This window comes from Ambystoma mexicanum, chromosome 3p (assembly GCF_040938575.1).
Source record: "Ambystoma mexicanum isolate Mex_15411 chromosome 3p, UKY_AmexF1_1, whole genome shotgun sequence".
NCBI classification, from domain to species: Eukaryota; Metazoa; Chordata; class Amphibia; order Caudata; family Ambystomatidae; genus Ambystoma; species Ambystoma mexicanum.
In genome coordinates this window covers 877,822,031-877,842,556 of record NC_090925.1, presented here as the reverse complement: position 1 = coordinate 877,842,556, position 20,526 = coordinate 877,822,031, and the positions used below count along the sequence as shown (strand labels likewise).

Below are 20,526 nucleotides of genomic sequence, written 5' to 3'. Positions count from 1 at the left end.
GCGCATGCTCAGTGGCATAGCATACTGCGAATGTCACTGAGCATGCGCGTGTCCTGTCGTGTCTGCGCATGCTCAGTGGATCATTGCTGGCACTGTAGTGTTCGGAGTGGTGAGATCTGAGAAGAGGTTGTATGGGGCCATTGGCCCATGGCAATTGGTTGGTTGCCAGGGAGGGGGGAATTAGTGTTGGGAGGCGCATAAGCCAGAAAGTGTTCCTTATGAGGAGAGCCGTGAGGATATTTGAGCTTGGTGGGAAATTCATGTTCCAGTTTGTGTGTGCAGGGGAGTTTGTTGGACCCCGGGCCACATAAGGATTCTATGTAATGTGGGGATAGATACAATTGGTATGTGTGTCAAGGACATGGGTTGGGCATAGAGTTGCCCTCAGATTAGAAAAATAGGGAGAGGAGAGGAAATGTTTACAGGAAGACATTTAGATCGTGGTCTTTGTTCAGGCCATTTTTAACACATCTAAAGTGACAAATTAGCCGTGCTTCTTCTTGTCTTAATTTCTGAATTCTGTCTCCTCCTCTTGGTCCCAGCCGTACCATCTTGAGTCCGATGAACCTGATGTCACTCTTATTGTCCATTTGATGATACTTTTGCCAGTGGTTTGCGAGTGGCAGTTTCGGATCTTGTGAATGTATGCTGTTGATGTGCTCTCTAATCCTAAAACGTGTCTCACGAATAGTGCTGCCTATATATATCTTGTTGCAAACACAGATTATTGCATATATCACATATTTGCTTTTGCAGTTGATGTGCTCTTTGATATTGAAGATTGGGCAGCCTGAGAATTTTGCACATTTGGTCTGGGTTGCATACTTGCACATGGCGCAAGTCCCGCATTTCGTGAAACCCATTGGTGTGCGTTTACTGAGCCAATCTTGTGCTGTAATGTTTTTGTCTGACAGGAAAGAGGGGCTTAATAAAGTTCTTAGAGTTGGTGCTCTTCTGTAGGACATACTGGGATATGTTTCCAGTTGTGACCTAATATGTTCATCCATGCGGAGTAATCCCCAGTGCTTTGTCAAGATTTTTTGGAATGCGTAGCTGTCCTTGTTGTATCTGGTTACAAATCTGATCACAGGATTGTTATTTTGTCTTCCGGGTTTGGGCTGGAGTAGAGTTGGTCTTTCTAATTGACAGGCCTGTTTTCTTGCTTGTGTCAAGTTTTCTTGGGGATATCCCCGACTTTTGAATCTTCGATCTAGTAGGTTGCACTCATCTGTGAAGGATCTCTCTGTGCTACAGTTTCTTCTTGCCCTAATGTATTCCCCTTTGGGTATGTTGCGTATAACGCTCTTTCTATGGCAACTTTCGGCATGCAAGGTGGAGTTTACTTCCGTTGGCTTCCGGTAGGTTCTGGTAGTGATTTCGTTTTCTTCTATCTCAATTGTTAAGTCCAGAAAGTCAATTCGAGTCTTGCTGGTGTGGCTGATTAGTTCAATGCCAAAGTCATTGGTGTTGAGATAATCCATATATTCAGTGAGCTCTACTTCTGTTCCTTTCCAAATTAGGATAATGTCATCTATGAATCTGGCCCAGTTGACAATGAGCCTGGTGTATCTGTCTTCCTTCATTGCATGCTTGATTTCGTAGGAGTGCATGAAGCAGTTAGCTAGAGCTGGAGCATAGCTGGCTCCCATTGCGATCCCCTTCGTTTGTTTAAAGTATTCGCCATCGAATATGAATACATTGTTTGTGAGCGAGAATTTAAGGAAGGCTTTAGTCATTTCCACCTGTTCTAGGTGTGAGGCTGATTCTTGTCTGAGAAGAAACCCCACACTAGTTATCGCAAGTTCATGGTTTATTGATGTATATAGGGCCTTGACGTCGAGCGTAGCCATTAGAAAGTGAGGTTCCCATTTGATGCTGGCTAGTATCTCCAAAGTGTGCATTGTATCTCTTAAGTAGCTTGGTATTTTTGTAACGAGTGGTTGTATGACATTGTTGATGTATCTAGCCATTGTTTCCGTGATTCCTCCAATACCGCTGAGGATTGGTCTTCCTTCGGGAATGGTGTCGAAGGCTTTGTGGACTTTGGGTAGAAAATAAATAGTTGGCATTATCGGGTGGTCTGTTTTAAGGTAGCTGTATTCATCGTCAGTTATCAGTCCTGCTGTTTTGTAATTGATGAGCAGTTCCTGGTGTTCTTTTAGAATCTTCGCCTGCGGGTTGTTCTCCAATTTGACGTAGTTGCCTGGCGTTTCGAGGTGGTTCAATGCCATTTTAAGGTAGTCAGCTTTATTCATTATTACTATGTTGCCACCCTTGTCGGCCTCCTTGATTATGATATTAGTTTCTTCTCGTAGGTTTCTAAGTACGTTCTGTTCTTCCTTAGTCAGATTGTCCTTGGCCTCTTTGGTGCGTTGGTCTTCAAGTTTATGGAGGTCATTGATTACCGCTTGGTGGAAAGTGTCTATATAGTTTTCCGTAAACAGTTGAGGCGTAAATCTTGATTTGCTTTTGAGTTCCGGAATTGTCATTGCCATATTCTGGATACCCAGTTCTTCTAAGCATTCTTGCTTGCTTTTGTCATTTTCTACGAGCGTACTGAGGAGATGGATGTCTTCAACATCCCCTATCGTGAGTATGCTAGGCTTTGGTGTTTTCTCCTTTGGTTTGTATACCGATGTTTTGGTGGCAAAGAATTTCTTGAGTTTGAGAAGTCTTGTAAATTTAAATAGGTCTATTTGTATGTCCACAAAGTTGTTTTTGCTGGATGGTGAGAAGGAAAGACCCTTGTTGAGTACTTTCGTTTCAGGATTTGTGAATTCTCTGTTTGACAGATTCATAATTAGATTTTGTTCTGTTTCTGGCCCCCAATTTTCTGTGACTGGGACCTTGTCCGTCTTTGTTCCATTTCTTCCTCCAACTGTCTTGCGTCTTCTGACTCTTCTTCCTCCACTGCTTTTTCTTGTTGTGTTCCTGTATCTGTTAATGGTTTTGCGAAGGATACTGTTTTTTTGTTGTTGCTTTTGGGTTGAAGTTTCAGACGACTTGCTTTCTTGTGTAGTTTGATTTGATCTAAAAAACTGCGTTTTACTGGTGGTTTATCTGTTGTTTTCTCTGGTAGGTCTGATGTTTCATCTGGTTCACTATCAATTTCTGAACTGGCCCCTGAGCTGTTTGGGGTGCTTTCTCTGGATTTGGGTCTTTGTTGGTTTTGGTCATATTTGGGTTGATAGGTGAAGACCCTGTCTTCTCTGTAGTCTTTATCATCCCTGAAAAATTTGTGGAGTTTTCTCATTTTAACTTCATCTTGGTGAATTTTCAGAATTCTATACATTGTTTTATAGTTCTTCTCTTTAGTCGTTTTTGGAGCATCATAATCTTCTATTTCTTTCTTTAATTCTTCAAGTAGAATCACCACTCTATCGTGTTTTCTTTTTGCATGTTCTATTAGTAGTTCTATCATCCTGGTCGATCCTAATATGAGATTCTCTTCCCATGCGTCTGCTAGGTCTGAATCCAGTGGGTCATCGAAGTCAGGAAAAATCAGGATCCTGAGGCCTCTCGGTATTTTCTTTTGCTCTGCATATTCCTGCATCGTTGTTTTCTCCCAAAATTTGTTAATTTCTTTTTTTGATAGTTTCTCTAGCCTCATGAATTTATGTTTGAGGTCTTCCTCCAACTTGCTGTTTCTAAATGCATTGTCCATTGATCCTCGTGGGGCAAAGAGTGCCCTGATGTCTTCGTTCCTTGACATCATATATTCTGCCATTCCTTCGATTTATTTTTCTGTTTTATTCGTATTGGAATTCTCCAGGTGCGATAGCATTGGCTGGTTCCCTAGTGTCAAGGTACTGTGGGTTGAGGCTTCTAGGAATGGAACCTGCCTGTGCTGTGCAACAGTTATATTTAGATTGTGAGTTAAGCCAGATCACAGGAGCTGATTTGGGGTTAAGCCTGAGCCCCAATTTGGTACGTGGAAAGGGTTTTTTTGCTCCCGGTTATCTTGGTTGTAAAGATTAGAAATGATATCCATAACACTTTGGTTAGTACAAAGTGATTCGTTTATTTGCGGTCAGCCGACACGTGTTTCGACCCGTACGGTCTTTCTCAAGGCTGAACAGTGTTCAATGGTGACAAGTGTTAATGTGATTTGTGACAATTGTGTGACAGATTATATTATGTTCCATTGTGGTGTAGGGGTGATGTGCAGTAAGTGACAAAAAATAGCAAAAAGTAGCATCACGTCAAAAAACATTGACGTGTTAATTTATAAAAAGCATTGTTGCATGCAAACAAGGAGAAGGGGAGGAAAAGAAAAGGGAGAAGGTTAGCAAGTGGGCAGAAGGGGAGGAATTGGTTTTTCTTTTCTTTAATGAGGTAAAATCCTCTTACCTAGTCTGTTTGTTGATTACCCTCAGTGGGGTTTTGTTCAATTTGGAACCGTCCTTACGGCAGTCCTGGCTCCTATTGGGCCCTGTGATAAGGAGGTACAATAACGGTGGATGAAAAAGCATTGTGGTACGATCTGCCTGATTGATTTCTAGTTGGTTCCCAGCTAGTGAGTGTACTTAGCGGCGTCGAAATCACATCACGTGCATATTCCGGCTCGTGTGTGTTTCTTGGCCGTGTGGGTCGTCCCTAGCGATTTCTTTGGTCCATTATGGGGCCCCCTGTGTGGGTGCTGTGAGCTGGTCTGGATTGACATCAAGAGCTCTTTGGTAGACGCTCTTGTGTGTGGCCAGCCACTCGAAGGGTTGGTGTTGTTCCGGGTCGCTCGAGTGGGGAACTGGTCTATGGGAATGTCCCTGCTGGTTAGAAGTCTGCTAACCATGAGGGCGGGCGGGGAGGCTTACCTTTGTATTCTGTCTGCGTTCCAGGGCAGCGGTCTGCTCCTTTACTCCACCGCTCTGGTGGCCGCCATTATAAGGCGCTTGTGAGCTAGCTGAATCGCGTTATGTGACGAATGCGCATGCTCAGTGGCATAGCATACTGCGAATGTCACTGAGCATGCGCGTGTCCTGTCGTGTCTGCGCATGCTCAGTGGATCATTGCTGGCACTGTAGTGTTCGGAGTGGTGAGATCTGAGAAGAGGTTGTATGGGGCCATTGGCCCATGGCAATTGGTTGGTTGCCAGGGAGGGGGGAATTAGTGTTGGGAGGCGCATAAGCCAGAAAGTGTTCCTTATGAGGAGAGCCGTGAGGATATTTGAGCTTGGTGGGAAATTCATGTTCCAGTTTGTGTGTGCAGGGGAGTTTGTTGGACCCCGGGCCACATAAGGATTCTATGTAATGTGGGGATAGATACAATTGGTATGTGTGTCAAGGACATGGGTTGGGCATAGAGTTGCCCTCAGATTAGAAAAATAGGGAGAGGAGAGGAAATGTTTACAGGAAGACATTTAGATCGTGGTCTTTGTTCAGGCCATTTTTAACACATCTAAAGTGACAAATTAGCCGTGCTTCTTCTTGTCTTAATTTCTGAATTCTGTCTCCTCCTCTTGGTCCCAGCCGTACCATCTTGAGTCCGATGAACCTGATGTCACTCTTATTGTCCATTTGATGATACTTTTGCCAGTGGTTTGCGAGTGGCAGTTTCGGATCTTGTGAATGTATGCTGTTGATGTGCTCTCTAATCCTAAAACGTGTCTCACGAATAGTGCTGCCTATATATATCTTGTTGCAAACACAGATTATTGCATATATCACATATTTGCTTTTGCAGTTGATGTGCTCTTTGATATTGAAGATTGGGCAGCCTGAGAATTTTGCACATTTGGTCTGGGTTGCATACTTGCACATGGCGCAAGTCCCGCATTTCGTGAAACCCATTGGTGTGCGTTTACTGAGCCAATCTTGTGCTGTAATGTTTTTGTCTGACAGGAAAGAGGGGCTTAATAAAGTTCTTAGAGTTGGTCCTCTTCTGTAGGACATACTGGGATATGTTTCCAGTTGTGACCTAATATGTTCATCCATGCGGAGTAATCCCCAGTGCTTTGTCAAGATTTTTTGGAATGCGTAGAAAGACCAACTCTACTCCAGCCCAAACCCGGAAGACAAAATAACAATCCTGTGATCAGATTTGTAACCAGATACAACAAGGACAGCTACGCATTCCAAAAAATCTTGACAAAGCACTGGGGATTACTCCGCATGGATGAACATATTAGGTCACAACTGGAAACATATCCCAGTATGTCCTACAGAAGAGCACCAACTCTAAGAACTTTATTAAGCCCCTCTTTCCTGTCAGACAAAAACATTACAGCACAAGATTGGCTCAGTAAACGCACACCAATGGGTTTCACGAAATGCGGGACTTGCGCCATGTGCAAGTATGCAACCCAGACCAAATGTGCAAAATTCTCAGGCTGCCCAATCTTCAATATCAAAGAGCACATCAACTGCAAAAGCAAATATGTGATATATGCAATAATCTGTGTTTGCAACAAGATATATATAGGCAGCACTATTCGTGAGACACGTTTTAGGATTAGAGAGCACATCAACAGCATACATTCACAAGATCCGAAACTGCCACTCGCAAACCACTGGCAAAAGTATCATCAAATGGACAATAAGAGTGACATCAGGTTCATCGGACTCAAGATGGTACGGCTGGGACCAAGAGGAGGAGACAGAATTCAGAAATTAAGACAAGAAGAAGCACGGCTAATTTGTCACTTTAGATGTGTTAAAAATGGCCTGAACAAAGACCACGATCTAAATGTCTTCCTGTAAACATTTCCTCTCCTCTCCCTATTTTTCTAATCTGAGGGCAACTCTATGCCCAACCCATGTCCTTGACACACATACCAATTGTATCTATCCCCACATTACATAGAATCCTTATGTGGCCCGGGGTCCAACAAACTCCCCTGCACACACAAACTGGAACATGAATTTCCCACCAAGCTCAAATATCCTCACGGCTCTCCTCATAAGGAACACTTTCTGGCTTATGCGCCTCCCAACACTAATTCCCCCCTCCCTGGCAACCAACCAATTGCCATGGGCCAATGGCCCCATACAACCTCTTCTCAGATCTCACCACTCCGAACACTACAGTGCCAGCAATGATCCACTGAGCATGCGCAGACACGACAGGACACGCGCATGCTCAGTGACATTCGCAGTATGCTATGCCACTGAGCATGCGCATTCGTCACATAACGCGATTCAGCTAGCTCACAAGCGCCTTATAATGGCGGCCACCGGAGCGGTGGAGTAAAGGAGCAGACCGCTGCCCTGGAACGCAGACAGAATACAAAGGTAAGCCTCCCCGCCCGCCCTCATGGTTAGCAGACTTCTAACCAGCAGGGACATTCCCATAGACCAGTTCCCCACTCGAGCGACCCGGAACAACACCAACCCTTCGAGTGGCTGGCCACACACAAGAGCGTCTACCAAAGAGCTCTTGATGTCAATCCAGACCAGCTCACAGCACCCACACAGGGGGCCCCATAATGGACCAAAGAAATCGCTAGGGACGACCCACACGGCCAAGAAACACACACGAGCCGGAATATGCACGTGATGTGATTTCGACGCCGCTAAGTACACTCACTAGCTGGGAACCAACTAGAAATCAATCAGGCAGATCGTACCACAATGCTTTTTCATCCACCGTTATTGTACCTCCTTATCACAGGGCCCAATAGGAGCCAGGACTGCCGTAAGGACGGTTCCAAATTGAACAAAACCCCACTGAGGGTAATCAACAAACAGACTAGGTAAGAGGATTTTACCTCATTAAAGAAAAGAAAAACCAATTCCTCCCCTTCTGCCCACTTGCTAACCTTCTCCCTTTTCTTTTCCTCCCCTTCTCCTTGTTTGCATGCAACAATGCTTTTTATAAATTAACACGTCAATGTTTTTTGACGTGATGCTACTTTTTGCTATTTTTTGTCACTTACTGCACATCACCCCTACACCACAATGGAACATAATATAATCTGTCACACAATTGTCACAAATCACATTAACACTTGTCACCATTGAACACTGTTCAGCCTTGAGAAAGACCGTACGGGTCGAAACACGTGTCGGCTGACCGCAAATAAACGAATCACTTTGTACTAACCAAAGTGTTATGGATATCATTTCTAATCTTTACAACCAAGATAACCGGGAGCAAAAAAACCCTTGTCATGTTAGAAGACTGCTAAATGGCAACATGGGGCAGTTGCTGGGGGGCTCCCTGAATCGCTGCTTAGCTTTTTGGCTGTTTTTCTCATGTCCCCTCAGTGCGTCCTGCCCTCTTTTCATTTTTCTCATCCATCTGCCTGTTTTTCTCAGGTCCCCTCTGTGCCTCCTGCCCTCCTTTCATCTTTTTCATCCATCAGTTTTTTTTCTCCTGTTCCCTCTGTGCCTCCTGCCTTCCTTTCATCTTTCTCATCCACCTGCCTGTTTCCTCTCCTCTCCGCTCCCTCCTTTCATTTTCCCCATTGCTTTGCATCTGCCTAACTTCCAGATTTCTTCTCTTCCCCCTCTCTCGAGGCTTCTCTTGTCCCTGACCTCACTGGTTGCCTTCCTATTGACCCCCCCACTCTCCCTCTCCGCCATTTGTCCTTACCTGCCACCCCAGATCGTGTTGCTCTGCTCTTTCAGTCAAGCTTTTCCTTCTAAGTGCACAGCTGTGCTTTCAGTTTCAATCTGCGTCATGGAGCTAATGGGACTGGCTGGGGCCCCCGGAGGGAAGGCAGCACTAACATGATTTTACCCCTTGCCCCCAGATGACAGGGCACATGAATTTTCAGACATGATCCCCTATCCAAAGTTTGCTATTCAAGTGTCCAGGTGCCTCCATTCATGAAGTTGCTTCTGCACAAGTATGGGGCATTCTTGCACTAATCCAAATCCTTTTTCCAACTCTAGGCCAAATCACATTTTTGAGAGCCAGTCACATGAGGCTGTTGGCTCTGAAACATCAATTGGGATGTGTGTGTATGCAATTGTTCCACACGTAAAGAGTTGAAAAACATGAAAATGGAGTTTACTGTGGAGGATGACCTTTATAATTTCAATTTCATTGCCTCCCGTGCCTGCCTGCAGATGATCATGTTCGCAATGCTGTCCTTTGATCTGCCTCCCTCATTTCTGCCTGAGCACTTACAAAGTAATAATTCACACATTTTACCTGCAGAGATTCTGAAAATGACGGGTTTGCAGCTAGCAGCTGTATATTTAAAGCTCAGCTCAGCGCAGACTGAGACAAGTGAAGAATTTCTAGTGAGAGACACCGGCTTGGAGCTCACAGCATGACGATGAGATGAGGCAGGCAGCTTTGCTCAGAGAATGTCACGGGATGCCGATTACAGGCGTCTCACGCTGACAGTGACTGCCTGGGCCTAAGGGTGCGCAGGACAGAGTTGAGTGTCTCTTTCATGCCGACCAGGCAGCACAGTCATCAATCAAAATGATGGGCCATTAACATGCCCACCAGAGGATGCTGCTCCTGCTGTGCTGGGCCTGAGGCAGCCAGGCCTATAAAAATCGGTAAGGTATTGACACCAAATCGGTAGGCGGTAGGAATGCTTAAAAAGCGGTATCCTAACGCCTGAATTGGTAGGGTTGGCAAGTATGCGGTCATAGTTTGGGTTTGGGCCTGATTATGGGCTATATGGTTGTGTCAGTGGTAAGGAGGGAGATGTGTCATAATCTGTGCTTGGAGCCTGATTATAGGCTATGTCTTGTTATAGCGTTGTGATGTCACTGTGGAACCTGGGTGGTGCCTGGGGATTCTGAGAATGGCAGTTGGACCTGCTGCTCTAGATGGGAAGGATGTCCCGGTATTTTCTCTACCTGTTATCTTAAATGAAGCAATAAACTCACGTATATAGAACTTACCGGCTCAGGTACTTCAGCTATATCATATGCCTTGCTAGCGAAGAGTTGGGCCTTGGGGTGGAGTTTCCCCAGTTACTTTTGTCCATTTTCAGCATTGGATGTTCCTCATCTCTCGTCCTGATGGGCTTGGACCAATCCAGTGACCTGACAGCTACATGACTATGCCCTGCACTCTTGGAGCCTGATTATAGGCTATGTCTTGTTATAGGGTTGTGATGTCACTGTGGAACGTGGGTGGTGCCTGGGGATTCTGAGAATGGCAGTTGGACCTGCTGCTCTGGATGGGAAGGATGTCCCGGTATTTTCTCTACCTGTTATCTTAAATGAAGCAATAAACTCACGTATATATAACTTACCGGCTCAGGTACTTCAGCTATATCATATGCCTTGCTAGTGAAGAGTTGGGCCTTGGGGTGGAGTTTCCCCAGTTACTTTTGTCCATTTTCAGCATTGGATGTTCCTCATCTCTCGTCCTAGAAGATGCTGTCTTAAGCGCCAGCCTTCGCCACTCGTATCGACCATGCAGGGCTCTCACTCGTGCCCATACCTGCCTACATTTGTAAACCGGAAACCCGGGGAATGACATCAACACCCTGCACCCTTTTTGGCAAGACTCTGTCCACAGGATTCCCCTCGCAGGATTCTCAAACTTAGGTGGCCCGGTACCTAATACGCTTTACTGTTTGCTCTGAATTGTGGTAAACTAGGGTGCTTTTCTCCCCTCGCAGGATTCTCAAACTTAGGTGGCCCGGTACCTAATACGCTTTACTGTTTGCTCTGAATTGTGGTAAACTAGGGTGTTTTTTTCTCCCCTCGCAGGATTCTCATACTTAGGTGGCCCGGTACCTAATACGCTTTACTGTTTGCTCTGAATTGTGGTAAACTAGGGTGCTTTTCTCCCCTCGCAGGATTCTCAAACTTAGGTGGCCCGGTACCTAATACGCTTTACTGTTTGCTCTGAATTGTGGTAAACTAGGGTGTTTTTTTCTCCCCTCGCAGGATTCTCATACTTAGGTGGCCCGGTACCTAATACGCTTTACTGTTTGCTCTGCATTGTGGTAAACTAGGGTGCTTTTCTCCCCTCGCAGGATTCTCAAACTTAGGTGGCCCGGTACCTAATACGCTCTACTGTTTGCTCTGAATTGTGGTAAACTAGGGTGTTTTTCTCCCCTCGCAGGATTCTCAAACTTAGGTGACCCGGTACCTAATACGCTTTACTGTTTGTTTGCTCTAATTGTGCTAACTTGTGCTTGCCGCTCACTTCCTGTCTGCGTGCTCTCGTTTTCGTCTGTCTCCCCACCCCCCTCCCTCCCTCCTACTCCAGGGTGCTCTCCGTCTCGCCTATCTTCTCTAACTGCTTCTCCATTGACTATCCTGCTCTCCTCACTAAATCTGGTAGGAAAAAGTTTAAAAAGGACATCCTGGTCTCCAACCCAGGCCTCCCTATCGCTGACACCTACACTAATGCCTGCTCTAAGGAAACTCTCACTGACATCCTCTTTTTCGTGCCTTCGCCTGACCTATGGACACTTCATATGGTCTCTGTGCTCTCTCCTTTCTCCTCCTCTCCCATTAATGGTGGCACCCGTTGGGATGTCCTCTTGGCCCCCTTCCGCTCCTCTAAGGCCATCATTAATGTCTACGCTAATGGGACCGTCTTGGTCCAAGGCCCTCAGGCCAACCTTCACCTCTTCGATAGACGCTTCCCACACCTCATCAACTTCCTCTCCTCTCCTGCTGTCCCCCCTCCTCTATCCTTGGCTACCTTGCCTCTACCCCCCCTCCCTGCCCCCTCTCGTGCTCCTTCTTCACCTCCTTCTTCAATACCTCTGCAGGGCGTACCTCTGATCTGTACCCCTCCCCGGAAGTTCTTCAAGGATGGCAGCCTTCTCCACATTGCCACACTAAACACTCGCTCTGCCATCAAGCACTCCTCCAATATCTGTCACCTTCTTGAGGAACTGGACCTCGACGTCCTTTGTCTCACTGAGACATGGTTCACAGCCAGCTCTGCCACCAGCTTTGACACACTCCTACCTGACGGTTACAAGATCCTCTCCATGCCCAGGCCTAACCGTGCAGGGGGTGGTGTTGCCCTTATCTTCCCTGAGTGGATTCCTGCCACTGTCACTCCTACGCAGACCTACTCCTCTTTTGAATGTCTTGTCTGCCGACTCTCTCTCTCTCCTAGCCATTCCCTTACCGTGGCTAGTATCTATCGGCCACCTGGTCAAATTTCCTCCTTCCTCTCTGAGTGGGCTGACCTCTCCTCCTCACTCCTGTCCTCAACCACTCAACTCCTCTTTCTTGGCGACTTTAACATCCACCTTGATGCCTCCAGTCCCCCCACCGGTCTCTTTCGTGACCTCTGCGACTCTCTCTCACTCTCTATTCTCCCATCCGGGCCTACTCACTCTGCTGGGCACACTCTTGATGCTCTGATCTCCTCTGACCTTCCCCTCTCCGTCCCTCTCGCCACTCCTCTCTCCTGGAGTGATCACTTTCTCCTATCCTCCCACCTCACCCTCCCTACCCCACAGGCAAAGCCACCCTCTTCACTGCCACCCACCTTCTCGGTCATCCGACCCATGAAGCGTGTGTCAGTTGAGGCTTTCGCTGCTACCTTCTCCCCCCCCCTGCCCCTTCGGCTGACTCCCACCCTGACACAGCCCTCTCCATGCTCCACTCTGCTATATCTGTTACTCTTGATATCCTTGCCCCCGTCATGAGAATCCGCCTGAAGCCCAAAGCCAAATGTAACTCCTGGTATGACTCGGATCTCGTCACCCTAAAACGCAAGTGCATGGTTGCAGAGAGGAAATGGCGTGCTTCATGTTCATCCTCTGACAAACTGTACTGCCGCCTGCTCCAAAGGCAGTACCGGCTCTCCGTTCTCACCAAGAAGAGAGCCCTTATCCAAGCCCGCATCTCTGCGGCATCAAACAACTCCGCCGAACTCTTTAAAATCTGCAAGGAGCTGGCCAACCCTGTTGCAGTCTCTACCTCTCCTGTCCCCTCCCAGGCCCTCTGCACTGCACTGGCCTCTCACTTCATCTCTAAAACTCAGGACATCCTGTCCTCGCTCTCCTCCTTTCACCTCCCTCCCTCCCTACCCGGCCCTTCCTCTGGCCCTTCTGCGGTCACCCCTCCTCCCTCTTTCTCTGCCTTTCCACCTTTCTCTGCTGATGAGGTTTCCAGACAAGTCCGATCAATGAAAGTCTCGTCTAAACAGGTTCACCCCTGTTCCTCCAAAACTATCAAGGACCACATCGACTCCCTGGCTCCTGCCCTGGCTGACTTTTGCAACCACTCCTTCGCCTCTGGAGTCTTCCCTTCCCCCCTCAAGCACTCCCTTGTGCACCCTCTTCTCAAGAAACCCTCTTCCGACCCCTCCTGCCCGGCTAACTATCGCCCTATCTCCATCACTCCCTTCCTGGGCAAGCTCCTGGAGAAACTGGCCATCTCCCAGCTTAACCTCCATGCTGAATCTGTTGGTAGTCTTCATGACCATCAATCTGGCTTCAGAGCTGCCAGAAGCACGGAAACTGCTCTCCTGAACATCCGTGAAGACCTGCTCTTGAACCTCGATTCCAACACTCCGTGTGTTCTCATTCTGCTCGATCTCTCCTCTGCCTTTGACACTGTCAGCCATGCCATCCTGCTCAACCGTCTCCGGGAAAACCTGGGTATCACTGGTCAGGGTTTGGCGTGGCTGACCTCTTTCCTTTCAAATCGACCCTCCCAGGTCCAACTGGGGTCCTTCCTCTCTGACATCTTTTTCTCCACCTGTGGTGTCCCCCAGGGATCTAATCTCTCTCCCTGGCTGTTCAACCAGTATCTGGCACTCCTTGCCCACCGCATCGCCGCTCTCTGCCCTAATTTCCAGTGCTATGCGGACGATACCCAGCATATTTTTAGGCTACCCTCAGCCTCCCCCTCTCCTTCCCTCATCTCTGACTGTCTGTCTGCTATCCAAGAATGGTGTGCCGCCAATGACCTCTGCCTTAATGCCAGTAAGACTGAGATTCTACTCATCGGTACTCCCACTCCCTCCTTCCCTGCAGCTCTCTGGCCTGCCTCCCTTGGCCCCCTCCCTGCTCCTACCTGCAGGGCAAAAAACCTTGGGGTCATCTTCGACTCCACACTCTCCTTCTCTCCTCATATTTCTGACGTCGCCAAGAGGTCACACTACCAGCTGCACCTCCTCAGAGGTATTCTTCCCTTCCTCTCCTTCCCCCAGAAGCTCACTGTCTCCCGAGCCCTGGTTCTCTCGAAGCTGGACTACTGTAACAGCCTCTATCTTAATCTGCCTGCCTCCACTCTCCGCCCTCTGCAACTCATCCAGAACAGAACTGCGAGACTTGTCCTTGGCCTCAAGCCCAGGGACCGTATCTCTCCAGGACTGAAATCTCTACACTGGCTCCCAGTGGCTGCGAGGATAAAGTTCAAAACCCTCTGCATTGTCCACAAGGCCTTCTGGGACCTGGGTCCTAAATACCTTCAACTCTCTCTTCCCAAATATCTTCCTTCCCGAGCCCTTCGCTCATCCGCCTCCAACTCCCTCAGGGTTAGCCGCTTCTCGAAGCAACGAGCTGGGGGTAGATCTCTCTCCGCGGCAGGGGCCTCCCTCTGGAACAGCCTTCCTGCCTCCCTGAAACTTGAGGAGAACCATCTCCGGTTCCAGAAGCACCTCAAAACCTTCCTCTTTGCTTCTGCTTTCTCTCTCTCCCTCTCCCCTGCTGAACAGCAAATTAATTCTTCACTGAAACTGCACTGATCCTGCAACTGGACCACTCTAAACGGCCTCGGTCCTGGGCCCAGCCACTCTCCACTTGCACTGATGCCCTTGAACCCCTCTGCACTGCGGGACTGTCTCTGTATCCCTACACCCCCCCCCCTTCCCCAGCACTTGTTCTGCACTTATCTTGCACTCGCCACCAGCTGGCCCTATTTATTTATTACTTTACGCCACTTACCTTGTACTGCACTTCCCCCCCTCCCCTTCCCCTTGCACTTTTTTCCCCCTCCCCCACCCCTACACTTGCGCGATCTGAATGACACCTGGCCTAGTAGGATCGTTGTCTGTCTCCCCTTGTTCCTCCCCTCCCTGCCTCGTCGCGCCTTGAAACACCTGTGTATAGGCGCGTTACAAATACCATATCATATCATATCATATCATGTTTTACACACAAAAAAACAAAACTTGCTGCATACCAAGTTGAAATGGGCCTTCAACACATTTTCGGCCGAGGCTGGAAGCGTGACTTCTTCTGCTAGCACAATAGATAAAGATAAAATGGCGCAGTGACTGGCAGAACTCCAGGAGATGGCATGCTCAATTAACGACTGCCACTGCAGGCTGACAGCAGTGTCAGGAAAACGGCTGCATGGAATAGGCAATGGGACAATGGAGCCGGCACACACACCGCAGGCAGCACGTACCTGCCAACCCTATGGATTTAGGCTGTAGGCTACTGCTTTTTAAGCAGTCCTACCGCCTATAGTTTTGGGTGACAGATCGTACTGCTTTTTACAGGGGCAGGTAATTTATGTGACTAATGCAGGCTACTTGAGACCGGCCAGGACAAATCATACAACACATTAGTCTGTCTGTGCAGTGGGCGGGTAAGTGATTACTTTTGATTGATGGGCTTGGACCAATCCAGTGACCTGACAGCTACATGACTCTGCCCTGCACTCTGGCCGGGACAGGCCTTAGGTGAACCACCAGTGAAGGCAAGTGGCTGAGCGTATCACCATCACACAGCATCTGCATATCAGACTGTGGAGGGTATCAGTCTCCATGTTGTTCAGTTATTCATCTTGCACTGCAGGAATAGATATATATTGCCCATGCTGCTACAGAGCAGTGGCGAACGTTGTCTACCAGCTCTGTGTGATTACCTTCTGTGAAGTTTGAATTCAGTGTTAACTTATCATTCAGAATTACACATTTTAAACATTTGAACATCTTTCCATGTTGTGCTGTTTGATGGGTTGTGTATTTTAGAACCCTCCAGTGGTGTCAACTGTTGCATGTCACCCCTTCTGGGGGACATGGTACCTTCTAGTGTTGGTGTTATGGTCACATGGGGTAACCACTTCCGGCTCGCCAGTCGATCTACAACCTGACTCCTGTGTCTTTGTGCATCCTGCTGGTGCGGCGCAGTGTGCCTAAGGCCTGCCACATGGCCCGGCACAAAGACGGTGCCCCTGCTGGGCAACACCGCCTAGGTTAATGGAGGATGCCGTGTGACCACGGCGATAGCGGAGCCCCGGCCTGGGTACCTGCAGTTCCGGTGCCCTGGAGCTGCTGAGGCCGTGGGGTGGCCCTCGCGGTCCGCCTGACGGGGAATGTAACATCCGGTGATCCGGACGCTGGAGGGTGCTCCCTCTGGTCCGCCCTGCATGGATGCAGAGCGAGCATGGGGTCTGGTGATCCAGGCCCCCCGCATCAATGGCGACAAGGGTGTCCCGCCTGCAGGCTGGGAGCCCGCGTGTGTGGAGGCGGCGGTTTGGCCACTCTGCGGTGGCCCAGGGCCCCGTGCTGCCTTTGGGCACGGGCCGCCTGTTGTCCGCAGGTCGGTGTGTGGTGTCGGCTGCTGTAGAATGATGGTGCTGCTGGTGCGGCCTCAGCTGCCCGTGGCCGAGAGGAGCTCGCTCCAATGAGCGGGCGATGGAGGAAGGTGCCAGGGGGGGTCTGCCAAACAGCTGAGGTGGCCCCAAGAACCAGCGGCATTGGCCGCATCATGTGAGGACGCCACTGATAAAAAGGAAAATGCTCTGGCAGCCGTGCCGCAACAAACACGCCCCATGCAGTGTTTGCCGCAAAGAATTGGGAAGCGGTGTCGGCCGCGAGATGGGGAGGCGGACCTGAGCCCCAAGACCCTGTGAAGAGCGACAACGTCTGGCGGTTCTCCCTCCACGGAGAGCCCCGTGTGCTGTTGGCTGAAGCCATGGGAGAGGCGATCTGCCCCCTCCCTCCTGGATGCCTGCCAACATCAATGAGCCGCGTCACAGAGAGCGGAGCTCCCGCCCGCAGCGGGAAGATGAGTGAGGAGGCAGAGACCTTTGCAGTCCTGCCAGGCGGCGGGAGGCAGAGAGCCTGCGGTAACTCCTGCGGCATTCACTGCCATGCGTGGGGGGGAGGCTGGAAAGGAGCGGGCCCCCGCCCGGATACAACATCACGCTCCGGTCGGGAGTGAATGACGGGGCCCGTGGCGTAGGAAAACAGGAAAATGGGGCCGCCGAACAGCTGATGCGGCCCCGATGACATGCGGTGTCGGCCGCGGCACATAAGTGGTGCAGGGGCCGCCCAACAGCTGAGGCGGCCCCCAATAGGAGGCGTGCCCATCACCACCTGGGCCCAGCAAGTAAAGAAATGTGCTCCAGAGCGCAGAAAAAAAAAAACTGTTGGAAAAAAATTATACACGAAGGAAAACGGTGACCCGCAGCAGCCCAAAAGGGGTGTGGCCTAAGCAAATCAGTCCCGCGGGGGAAGAAAAAAAAAAGCTGGACAACAGTGGGATGTAGCCAGCCCTCCCAAGCAACAAAGAAAGGAGGAACGTGTACCCTGCCACACATTAGTCCAGCGGGTACCCAGCCCATATCATCAAGGAGGAAGGATAGGTTCACTGAGGCCTGCGGTGGCCCAAGGTACTGGGGTAAGGCACCTAAGTGTACGTGTGTGCAGGCAAGCGGAAGTCATATTGCTCGGTGGCCCCACAGCAACAAGGGAGAGGGCCATGCTAATTGTGCGGCCCACCAGCCCACAAGGCCCATCAGGCTAGGGATACAAGAGGAGGACCCACGGGCACATCAGTCCATCCGTCGCATAACGGACCCCGATACCTTATCACCCGTGCCAGCTCTGCCAGTAGCCCTGTAAAAGGAGAGGAAGTGAATGGAGAGGTTGTCATACTGCCACCAATACTGCTGCACCAGTGTCATCGTGCCTGCAGCCCCACAGTGCAAGGAGAATGGAAGGCATGGGTTGAGGGCTCTGGCTGTTTTGTGCGCCCTACTGGGGTAACCATGTGAGCATGTTAATAAAAGGGATGAGCCACTTATGGTTTGCCAGTGGATCTCCAACCTGCCTCCTGTGTCTTTGTGCACCCTGCTGGTGTGGCACAGCAGTGCCCAAGGCCCGCCACATTGCCCGGCACAAAGATGGTGCCTTGCTGGGCAACACCGCCTATGTTGATGGAGGATGCTGTGTGACCACGGCGATAGCGCCGACCCGGCATGGGTGCTCCCAGGACCGGGGAAGATGGGCCTGCAGTTCCAGTGTCCCAGAGCTGCTGAGGCCGCGGGGTGCCCCTCGCGGCCCGCCTGGCGGGGAATGTAGCATTCGGTGATCCGGACGCTGGAGGGTGCTACTTCTGCATGGATGCAGAGCGGGCATGGGGTCTAGTGATGCAGGCCCCCTGCAACATCAACAATGTATGTTTTGTATTTTCCTGTGATGTAATTGTTATGCTAAGTAATATTTTTGAAACGGAGAAAAATCCTACCTCTTTTTGGTCAGAGAATGTTGGCAAGTATGGCAGCAGTGTCAACAACGTGCTTCTCAGACACATTACACCTAAACGTGTGAGCGCTAGTAGCGTCCCTGGGCAAGCTCAGGATAGAAACATCTTGACAGCAGATGCCAGAAATCCCGGAGACCCGGAGAAGAGCGTAAAAACCCTGAGTCTTAACCCGGAGACTAGAAGACAGCTATGCTCGTGCCACGCGTTGCAAAGATGAGACCAAAGTGCACGTGACTTCCCAGACACGTCCGAACGTGCAACCGACGTAACGAGAGGCGGGGCGTTGCTATGGTCCGTTTCTCAGATGGGAGCTTGACACTTCCGTAGCAGGAGTTCTCTTACTCCCGGTATTCACCATGTCCGGACGAGTGAAGCCTCGCGCTGCTGCCAACGCAGCTTCTATGCTCTGTGGGGAGTCTGTGAGCGAGAGGATTCTGCGGGACGTCCATGGGCTCTACACAGACCCCGAAAGCGGTGAGACTTCCACATTCCTTCCTCTCTAAGCCGAGAGCATAAAGGACTTGATCAGAGAACCGGGCAGAAATGCTTGCTCTGGCCAACCATAGATAAAGTAGGCTAAGAGACTCCGAACACGATTCCTCCAAACGGGAGTGTCCCTGAGACAGTTTTCCAAGACAGAGTTCCCGCTCCCCTCCTTCTCAAAGAAGGAAACTTAATCAAAGAAGCGGGCAAGGGATGGGCAGGGGCAGAGGGCAATAATTACATCAAAACTAATAAAGAGCCACGCTGAACACTAGCAAATGCGACCCCCCCCGCCCCCTCTTGCTACTACTGTTCCCAGAGCAAACTTTTTGGGGAGTCGGGCACTGTGAAAGCCTGGGTCCTTTGCAACGGGACATTCTTCCAAACTTAAACGAGAGCGGAGGGATAAGTTATGGGGTGGGGGAGGTGGGGCAGATGCTGTCAATATAGTAAAGATGCGGAGCTCGGAAAAACTGTCTTCACTATGATGGTATGTTTCCATCTAAGTTATGGTGTAACCTGAATTGAGCCGCAGGTGGTAGGTATCTTAATCCTTTTACTGACAATATCTGTTCTTAGAGTGATTATGCGTCACGGGCGCTTTGTAGCAAGAGGTGGGCAGGTGTAGTATTGAAAACTGAATGCTACTCAATCTTACTTGCTAAAATTTCCAGACACCACACGCAGACTTCTGTACATGAAATTTCGTTTAAATCAGTTTCCAACAAGGGAAATGCTAGCAATTCGCCAAACTAATAGCGATCCAATGCTGTCCTGTCGCTTATGCGAGGAAGAATCTGAAACTTTAAAGCATCTCACATTGTTTTGCCCCCAACTGCGACAGGAGCGATCTATTCATTTCAGACGACACATTATGACACGACCAACCATGTCTATTGAGGATTGGTGGGCCTTGATGCATCAAGACTCGGAACGTAGCCTAACGTTCGAACTAACTTTCTTTCTGGAAAAAATGAACGAAAAACTGGAAAAATACGAAAAAGACAGTAAAGCTGTCCTAATCTCAGCCTGAATTAACAGTAATCGAAGACTTGGCACGGGCTGCGAAGACATATGTCGTGGATTTATATCTCTTTCATCCTAAATTCCTTCTTTTTTTTTAATCATACTGTCTATTTTTGCTCTATTCTAAGATTGGAGCACCTCTCATGGACCTATTAAGAACGAATCTTCTAATGCTCCTCTTGCTTTTCTTTCTTTCACTTTTTCTTTATCCTTAATTTTTCTTTTTTTTAAAGGTTTGTAACAAACCAATAAAAAAAAAAAGTATTGAAATGATATGCATAGAAGAGGATGTGGGTGTACTGACATAGGTTAACCTACAGCACGCGAGTAGCTAGTTTATATGTGGTGTAAGCATAATGGTGAGCAGGTTAGGGAGGATGAAATTATTCAATAAGCCACGTGTACGAAGTGGCAGTCGATCATGGAACTGTGTACCAAAGCAGCCGTCTGTGAAGAAGGAATATACACGTATGAGGTAAGAATGAAGGGGGCACTTGTAGGAAGCAACTAGGCATCACTTTTTGGAGCGAAAATTGGCAAGTGGTATTATGCCAAAATAATTTGTCGATGTTCTAACTTTAAGTGGCAAACTTAGAAAACCCCCTCTAATGCTTGCGATACTTGGTGACGCTGCTACTATTGTCACTGTTCTCATCATCCACTTCTAGTAATATTGTGTTATT

General features: G+C 48.9%; 1 protein-coding gene across 2 annotated transcripts in view; it reads left to right on the top strand.

The window, feature by feature from the left end:
- The first annotated feature begins 18,511 nt into the window (after nucleotides 1-18,511).
- The window catches only part of LOC138581052 (uncharacterized), a 329,209-nt gene continuing 327,194 nt past the window's right edge, over nucleotides 18,512-20,526 (top strand). The window contains exon 1 of one of the 2 annotated variants that reach the window (XM_069652092.1): nucleotides 18,512-18,808. In XM_069652092.1, coding sequence (XP_069508193.1) covers nucleotides 18,691-18,808 — 118 coding nt within the window. In that variant the 5' untranslated portion in view covers nucleotides 18,512-18,690. The remainder of the gene's footprint in view (nucleotides 18,809-20,526) is intronic. The other variant, XM_069652090.1, reaches the window with a different exon arrangement.